The sequence below is a fragment of the Bemisia tabaci genome, chromosome 3, assembly GCF_918797505.1.
Source record: "Bemisia tabaci chromosome 3, PGI_BMITA_v3".
Taxonomy (NCBI): Eukaryota; Metazoa; Arthropoda; class Insecta; order Hemiptera; family Aleyrodidae; genus Bemisia; species Bemisia tabaci.
In genome coordinates, this window is record NC_092795.1 from 53503076 (window position 1) to 53512693 (window position 9618).

The 9618-nt window shown below is 35.7% G+C and overlaps 1 protein-coding gene across 1 annotated transcript; it reads right to left on the minus strand.

The window, feature by feature from the left end:
• Positions 1-595: 595 nt before the first annotated feature.
• LOC109033084 (suppressor of SWI4 1 homolog) lies at positions 596-6481 on the minus strand. The gene is made up of 8 exons (XM_072298838.1): positions 6255-6481; positions 5673-5846; positions 5028-5354; positions 4184-4368; positions 3355-3502; positions 2595-2704; positions 1962-2260; positions 596-1068 (listed from the first exon to the last, which is right to left on the minus strand). Exons 1-8 carry the CDS (start codon positions 6282-6284, stop codon positions 686-688), a joined length of 1656 nt encoding a protein of 551 aa, XP_072154939.1. The 5' UTR covers positions 6285-6481; the 3' UTR covers positions 596-685.
• Positions 6482-9618: the final 3137 nt, after the last annotated feature.

The following is a 9618-nucleotide window of genomic DNA, read 5'->3' on the forward strand; positions in this document are numbered from 1 at the left end:
TATAATTTAAGACTGGTAAAATGTAATAGAAACATTTCCAAGTTCTTAAACTCCTAACACTCATATCAAGATATGTAAAATGATATGTTGCCAACTTAGGTTAGACCAAGAATAGGAGTTTTTCTTTAAAAAAATAGCTTTATGATGGACGCCACAGTGAAGTCTAAAACTCATTCTTTCTATACAAAAATGTGTAAATGTTTCAGCGGAACTGTCATGTAAGGATTGAATTTTAGGCATTGCCAATTCTTTCATCTTCAAGCCATATTCTTTGAGCTGTCACTCATACTTTCACTTTAGCTAGGGTTTCTGGCAGACCTCTTGACCCTCTCGGGGGCAAGAAGTCATCAGACTGAGAGTGTGGGCAGAATTGACATCAGTTAGGAATTTAGCAATCTTAATAAATAAATAAATTAAGCTGATTTTGAGAACAAGAGCATTTTGGACCAATTCGGACTTCTTGACTCATTTAAAAGGGTACTAGCTTCATTTCAGCCCGATCGGAGAACTTTCGATTTTGACCCCAAAACTTTAGTCCATGTAATCCCTGCTGATTTTTCTCGATTTTGGACAGGGAAAAAAAAATTCAAATAAATTAGGTACTTAGGATTCATTTTAATCATCTTCAACATACATTTACACAAATAGAAAAATAATTTTTACCTGGGTTTAAGAATTAAATTTTTCAATGAAAACCCTTTTTCCTCAGCTTACTCTTCAATAATTTTTTCTTCTTCTCTTTCTTCTTCAACAAGTTCTTTTTATGAATTTTCTGGGATAAACTGAGTTCTTTCTTCTTTTTCTTCTTGGAGTCTTGTGATTTTTCCCCACTCTTCTTGTCCTTGCCATCACCTTGGTCCTTCATTTGCTTTGCAATCTTTTTCTTCCTCCATTGTGGTAAATGAGCAGGAATGTGTTTCGATTCATCATCTTCTCCTTTTTTCTCTTCATCATAGTCATCCTCTAATTTATGTTGCTTTGACTTCTTTGATTTCTTTGACTTGCCCGTTTTCTCTTCCGTTGTTGGAGGCTCTGGTCTTTTCCTTTTGGGAGCAGTTATGAAGAATTCTGAAATGAAAAAAAAAAAAAAAATTGTCATTATTTTTCCCCCGAAAGAAAACGTTCATGGTGTAAATACACAATGCATATCCATGGCCAAAAAGCGAGATCTTGTATCTCTTGCATACAATGCAAAACATTTTTTTCTTTTTTTTATGTGTTTTTTTTTCTTGACGTTTATTACAAAAGATACAAGAGGAACATATCAATAGTGTAAATACTAGACCAAGCATCTCCTTTGCAGTAGCTAAGAATCTTCCCACCTATTTCATTTTTTTTGGAGGAGAACAAATCAGTGTACACAATTCCTTGATGTTTTCACAAAGTTTCTGTTGCACTGAGAAGAAAAATCACGGAAGTTTTTAAGAATGATGGTGAGCAGTTTTCCATTGAAAACCGAGATACATGGTCTGGTAGTTTCACCTTTGATCTACAAAAGAAATGATGTCTCCAAATAGTGCTCATACAATTATGATTGTTCTGGGGAATTAGGCTGATATTTTGACACATTTTTTTTTCATTATGCAATTATAAGTGTAACAAAAATTCTTGAATTGTCGAGAAATATTTCAGGGTCTTATATTTTATGAAATTTTGGCATCCAGCTTGCTATTCGTAGGAATATACGTCAGCAATCAAATAAATTGATCGTTTAATTTAAGACGGGATTACATGAAAATCCTGTTATGCCTTCATACAGTATAACCTCGATTCATTGGTTTTCAGGGGACTGACAAATCAATCCATTAATTTGAATTACTTGAGACCTTTGAAGGGACCGGAAGATTGAACTGTTAAATCCCCATCCGATAAATTAAGGTCTTACTGCAAACATATTTTTCACATATTTGGTTTCCATTTTTTCCCTATTTTTTGTACAACATTAAAACTTTTGCCAATACCTTCTCCTGGTTCTTCACCAACTTCCTTGCGGAACCATTCGATTGCATCTTCCACATCTTCCTCGTCATCGCCATTCCTCTTCCCCTTTGTTCCTTCTTCTTGCGGCACTTCTTCATAATCACTTTCCTCTTCCGATTGAGGACCCTCTGTTGGTTTGCTTTCTTCACCCTCTTCGGTGCTCTGCGATTTAAATTTATTTTTCACGCCTTCCAGAGATTTTTTATCCATTAGTTCTTTGAGAGCTTTCTTCTTTAAAACATGGGCCTCTTGTTCTGCTCTTCTTCTGGCTTTCAACTCCCTAGGGAAGAAAAAACAACTAAAATTAAAACATCTAGGTAACACAGTTTTCTAATATCAATATTGACGGGTCAATGGCACCCATTTTTTTGAAATTCATCTTTTCGAAGCATACAGAGTGAATTGAGGTAAATCGACTCATAATGTTCAATTTTCAATTGAAATGTTAGTTTTGACTTCTTAAATATTACAAAAGCTTCTGAGCCAATTAAAGCCTAGAAAAAATTTCTTAGCGCTTTAAGAGAAAATGAGTGATCATTAGTTTTTTAATAAAAAACAGCAAGAGTTCCATAACTCTATTTTATTAACAGATAGACGGTAGAAAAGTATCTTACTTTTTGAGCTGTAGCTGCTGTCGAATTCTTTCTTTCTCCTCTTCTGATTTAGAAACAAATCGATGGTACAGAACTTCACCCGTTAACAAACCAGCTTCAACTTTTACAAGCTAAAAAAAAAAGACAGCGGTAAGAAATTGAATTTCGTCAAAACGTGAGATAATAATGGCAAGAGTTTAGTTGTAATAAAGCTTTGATTAGACTGAATTAAATGCTCCAAAAAATGATACAGGAGAAAAGTAGGAGATAACACGAAGTCTTCATATGATATTTTCAGTCATGTCACTGGCATCCTTCGAGGAACAATTCAGGAGAAGTGAATCTTTTTCTTAAAGTCTGCCTAGAAATTCAGCAGAAACTACATTTATATTTTTAGAACAAAATATATAAAAAAATTGGTCATAAAAAACTACAAAATGTTCAGTTCTGTACGATAAAAGATGCGATCCATTAAGGAAAATGTGTTGACGTCCCAAGCTTTTTGCAACAGAAACAAACTTCTGAGTGCAATAATTACTAAACTTGCAGACGTCTACAATATTAATCCTAAGAATACCTAGAGTAAACTGGAAATTGCTCGAGACAATTTTCCATGTGCTTAGGGGCAACAGTCAATTCAACATGGTGCGCTTGCAGTCAGGGAAAGTCACTGATTGGAATTTTCATTATAGAGAAGCTATTTTTTTTCTTTATATTTGTCTCCAGGGAAAATATTTTAGGAAATATTTTACATTAAAAAATCACTCAATGCATATCAAACCTGGAAGGTTATTCTTGGTCCAAGTTCTGACAATCGAATAGATGAGGTTTTATTGCCAACATTGCCACCACGGAAAGATGAATGTTCAGGTAAGGAAACATGACTGTTTGGATCATCTTCAAATTCACTTTCAGATAGTTGACTGGGCCTGTCAAAATAGTGGTAAAAGGTAAGAACTTAATTGAGGTAAAATTCACAAGACTAAAACTAATTACGAGTGCATTCTTTTATCTCTTCCTGTTGTATTAAAAGATTGTGCTTTTTAGCCAGAGACTAAAAGTAAGCGAATAATAAAATACATTTTTTAACGATAACAATAGAGTTTTCATTCAGTACCAGTTGAGCTTACAATTTTTTTTTTGCATGATAACTCATTAAGCATTTCTTAGGCAGACTTTTCTGCAGGTAGTGAAATAATGCATTTAACACTAAAAAATAACACTCATCGTAAATAGAAATAAAAATTATAGTACTCTGAAAAGCTGGGAAAGTGTTCAGAGAAAGGGCAAAAAAGAAGGTACAACAGGGTTACCACAGCATTCAGAAAAATGTATTTCCTTGATACATTTTGGTAAAATTCTTTGACAATGAAATATGCTAGATTGTAAAAGAACCCAAATTTGAGATAATTTTCACACAAGATGTGTCCATCAAAACGTCAAACTCATTATAGGGAGGTGACTTAACAATGGAAGGAGAAATAAAGGTGACTTTACAATTTTTCCCGGACACTTTTGTCATTTTCTCTGATATTTATAGGCTTTCTCTGGCTTGTTGAAATTCTCTGACAGCGGTAACCCTATTACTAGTAAAAATTCAGAAAACTTACTTGGTTATTAATTCAGAAATATCCTCCATTTTGGCTAAATTAGGAATTTTATTCTGCACCAATTTTTTTACTCCTTTAGCTAATCCAACTGGGACCACTTTAATAGCATAGTGGCGAAACTCAATTGTTTCCGTGTTAGGGTCATAATTTATTAAAACACACCTTTGAATTTCTTTCAGATTTACCTGAAACAAGATGAATGCAATTAGAGCTACAAGATCAAGAAGGTATTCACATCAAAAACTTGATAAAAAGTCATCAGAACCAAGCAAAAATTGAAATAAATTTACAAAGAAGCTTTTCTTGTGGGGCAATAATGCAATTAAATCAACTCCTGAGCTAATAAATGATGGTAGAAAAAAAAAGCTAGATATGAGGACGAATTGGTAAAAGAGATATATCAACGGCCGAAGTGTGAAACCACAAATCTTTATTCCAGTACTTTAAAATTTCCACTCATACTTTATGTTTTTGAAAAGAGACAAGCCAACTGTATAGGTTGTATTTTTTTACAAAATATCCTACTACTTGACCAATAGGGAATATCAAGGAAGTTTTCAAGAAATTACAATGACTGGTTTTCCAAAGAAAAAATAAAGTATGACAGGAAGTCTACCACATTGAAAACGAGATACATGGTTTTGCACTTCGGTCATCGATATTTTAACCTGGAAAACTCATCATTTCCGAGAACTGGGTAAAATTTGGTAGGTTTTCATCATACCTAATTTCAATGCAAATAATTTTGAAACAAATGTCAAAGTATTTAATTGAATAAAACAGAAACACTGGGACAAGAAGATATTTGACGAAAGAAAGACATTGAAACCAGTTTTCAACAAACCTTGGAAATATTTAAAGCTGGGAACATATTTTGAAACATCGTTGCCATCAACTTGATATGAAGTCCCTCTCCCACAAAGTTATTCAAGACTATAAGTGGGGAGTGAGCATACATTTTCTCACAAATATTTGGTTTGGTGAGAGATGACAGAACGTTCCGAGCAAAGGTGTATTTATTTATTTTAAAGGTGAGAGTTGGCCCTTGGGGTAAGTGGGCTATCCGGAGATTCGGTCCTTTTTCTTTTGAATTTGTGAACATACATAAATGCGTGACATGAAGAGGAGCTGCCACAGATGCAAAATCTTTCACCCGATTACTCTTCCGCACCTAGAAAAGTAAAATTAAATTGCACAGTTAAGGTTCAAAATAACTGTCCTTTCATCATAATATAAATTTGAAGATTTCTGTGGCATAGATAAAATGTTTATCGGTGAATTAAGCTTCAATGGTAAAAACATCGAAGACAAGGATTTGACTACTCGTAATCTATCTTCAAGTCTTAAAGATTAATGAGAGAATGCTCAATGATCTTACCGAGAATCTCACTGTCTCTCCCGAGCTAAAATTAATGATTCTAGACTAAAATTATTCTAGTCAGCATATAAAGTGATTTATCAATTTCAGCAAATCTAAATATTAACTTACATGGAGAGATGATGCAGTGAATGGCTCCATCACTTTTCGGAAATCGGTTGTAAGTTCTTGAATATAAGGTCCAACTTCTCCACGATGAATGACAAAGGAATGAGGGGCCCTTACCAACTCTTCTGGCTCTTCAAATTTGGCATAGGACTCAGGATTTTGCTTTTGAGCAAAGCCCTAAAATCAAAAACAAATGATAACAACATCACAGCATGGTAATCTACAGCAGCACCCCCAATTCCGACTCTACTCGACTTTTTCTTTGTAACTCCCAATAAAACATGAATTTACAATAATGAAAATTCGGTGTACAATAATACGACAGCAGGAGAATAATGTGATTTGAGTTTCATGCTGTCGCAGCACGCACCAATATGATATGGTAGGTTCAAAACTGCGACAGTCAGCAAATGTAGTTTTAAGAGCTTTGCTTAACAGTTCAGACGCGTCACATACATTCAGAGACAATAATGAACGTATGTTCAGGAATTATGTGTACTTTATTTTCGGAAAGAACAGGAAAAGTAACTGGCTTTGCCTACTAAGCAAAATCGACCACTGAGCGAAGTGTGTAAGACAACATACCTTGCGTTTGATTTTGTATCTTTTGCCCATGATGATGAGAAAAGAAAATCACAGTGACCTCCGGATAAAAAAGAAAAACAGACCTAATCTTGAGACATAATATCACAGACAATAATTACAGTACAGAGAAAAAAGAAAGGCTGGATTCAAAAATTCTAGGATCCCACGTGAGCTGCGGAATTTGTCAACAATCTATTTTAAGGTTATGTTTACCGTTCGGCGGTGAGTCTGGTGAGTCACGAAGATCCATCTACATTATAGGGCGAGCGGTAAATTCAAATTGACGCACCTTTGAAAGAGCGTCCTCTCTAAATCAAGATAATAAAGCGGTCGGACCATGAAAAACATATTGGTTCTCTTATATTTATTTGTATAAAGTGCAGAAATGATGCGATGAGTACATAAAAGGTCCTTTCTCAGGAATGTCTTTTCATTGTAACTCAGACATTCGACCATATGCGTTCTTCATTTAACGATTGTTGCCAAATGGGAGCATGAGGGGGTGTTTGAATTTCAGCCAACCCGGATTGCTCTTTGACAGGACGATTTGACGTTGACAATTTTACGAAATCGCTAAATGCATGTCTCAGTGGAAATGACCTAAATTGACGATACAACGAAATAATGATAACATGAAAATATTATTTGATATTCCTTTAACCATTAAGATGCATAAGAATTTTTAACACGCGAGTCCTCAGTTGGTTCAAATTTACCCGTATTAAATTTATTAATTTTAATAGTTTGTCTTCAAAAACTAGGCAAGGGAGTGAACGCAGTATGATGACGGCGCAGAGATGCGACTATTCGTACGTGATGGATGTCCGTGTTGCGTCTGCAAAATTGAAGGCGCGATGGCGCGAGAAAAGAACTCGCAGTAGTCGCAGTGCTTTGCTCTATGCAGTGTGTCGCTCAGAGTTGGCAGAAAAATTGAAGAACGAGGCTCGACTACGTCTCTCTTATCTTCAGCTGTATTGGCACTCGATTTTTGTCTTATTTTTCAATTTGATATTTAATTGATTGTTTTTTAGGATGTATTCATAGACCTCCATCTAAAGCTCGTTTGTAACGGCACATTGATTCCTCCAGGAGAGATAGTCGGTAGGCCAGCTTTAAATTTTGGACTAAATATGCATCCTAAAAAAAGAATCAGACGTCAATCTGAACAATAAATTTAAACTTGACGTAATCTATGAACGCTCCTCACTTCGTTTTATGTGCGAGTAAGGTTTCTTAGAGTTCAGCTCAACTCTGAAAAATTGCCAGAACACATACTAGGCGGATTATCTGTATACAACGCATGTTTGGGAATATTAGAGACCTGAAGGTTTCGATGACTTGTGTGCAGTGTTTGTCCACGTTCGGGTAAAATCCCTCCTTCGATAAAATTTGAAATTTCAACCCTTCTCGAACTCAATTTGAGGCTTTTTGCACTCATGAGAGGTAATAAAAGAGGAGCGGCTGCGGCCCTCTTACAGACTTAAATATGAACCTATGAAGCACATAGAAAAATATTCTAGGGTCGAATGAAAGATGAACATTTTATGTTAAGGGAGGGAGAAAAAATTGTATAGCCAGCCCCCTGCGTCCCTGCCTGCATGCCTCGCATTAGTGCGCAAATCGATGGTGAAACTACCAGACTACGTATCTCGGTTTGCGACGTTGCAGACTTCCTGTCATACTTTATTTTTAAATGGAAAACTACCCAACGTCAATCGGGCTGAGTTTATCAGAGAGGAACCAACCCACATTTTTGAAAAAATTGAGTTAAGAATGTTTTTGAGTCTCACTAGCCGTATATTATCTCCCGCAAAAAACTGAACTTCGAAAAACAAAAAATTTTTTGCGAACAGAGGGGTTGAAGTTTATTTTTACATTGAGCCGTATGGAGGAATCAAACTTCAAACCTCTTTTTCTCAGTTTCAACTTAATGTGGGTTGGTTCCTTCCTGATGAACTCGGTCCGATTCTTAAAAAAATCCGTGTTTTTTCTTCTTCATGCGAAAACACCTGTTAAAATTTCAAGAAATTATATTAATTAGTTCCCATTGAAAAAAATGAAATGGGAGCGCAGATTGTTAAACACCGCAACGCGAGATACGTGGTCTAGAAGTTTCACCGCCGATATATAGTAAATTCTGGATATATCGTTTCTGCGCTGCAAAAGTATGTATCGTATGTTTCTGCGCTGCAGAAGTATGTATCGTATGTTTCATATGAGGAAATCCTGAAAGCGAGGCACACATAAACACTGTATCCATAATACTAGAAACTAGCATAAATTTGTCGTTCCTCCGACGCACGATGGATCGAGTCAATAGGAGAGGTCGGACAAAATTTGGAAACTTTAAACGCTTATAACTCCGTTGATATACAAAACTTTGAGGCTCTGAAAGTGGTTCCATCGGTTATTGCGTTAAATTTTCATTTTGATGCACCCCTTGAAATCTAAAATGTGACGATATAAACATCAAAATTTGCAGTTTTTGTCAGAAATTTCATGTCTCGACACCTTTCTAATTGACTCGACCCACTGAGCGACGTTGGGGTGTTCCCACCCAAATGAGCTCTCTCGTCCGTATAATCCCGGAGCTCACGCAGAAATTGAAATGCACCCTTACGTCAGAGAAGCGACGATATACAACCGCCTCCGCATTGTAAAAAAAATCTCGGTGTATTTACTAAGATAGGGTAAAATTACCAAGAATTCAGGGTTCTATTTGATCCCAGTTTCTTCTTGGTGAAATTACCATTTATGGAATTGGTAATTCTACCGAGAAATCTCGGTAAAATTATTGAACTTTCTCGGTAATTTTACTGGACCTTGGTAAAAACGCCAATATTTTTTATCGACTGTGTTAGAATTACCGAGATAAAATGGCAAAGTTACCGAGAATTGATTACCAATAAAAGTGGTATTCTTACCTGAAAAAAAACCAGTAAAAATACCAGTTTTTAGGTAAGCTTACCAGTCTGTCTTGGTAAAATTACCAATAATTGGTAAAAAAAAGTGAGATGGTAAAGGTACCAACGGACCGTGGTAAAACCGCCGAGAATTTTTTACAGTGCGGTCTTCATTTTTTGCGGTACAACGAAGGATGATCATGCGTTATCAGAAAAATAAGTTTGGACTGAACTCCCAGAGATGCGTGATCTCGCTCAACTATGATTATGACCCTTGACTCCTCGTTAAAGTTCTACGTGATCTTATCCGTGACTCCAATTAAATGCTGCAGAGCTCAATGTATATTAAAATGCAATTAAAAATAATGTGATTAGACGTTATTTTAAGACCATGCTCCCGATTAATAATTTCCATCCATCTCTGAGTCCGCGTTCAATAGAGGGTCTACCTATATCGAGTG

Coding starts and splice junctions, on each gene's coding strand:
- LOC109033084 (XM_072298838.1), bottom strand. CDS start 6,284: ATGGGCAAAAGATACAAAATCAAACGCAAG. Junction 5,847..6,254: donor GATACAAAATCAAACGCAAG/GTATGTTGTCTT, acceptor TTTTGATTTTAG/GGCTTTGCTCAAAAGCAAAA. Junction 4,369..5,027: donor CAGCTTTAAATATTTCCAAG/GTTTGTTGAAAA, acceptor ATCTTGTTTCAG/GTAAATCTGAAAGAAATTCA.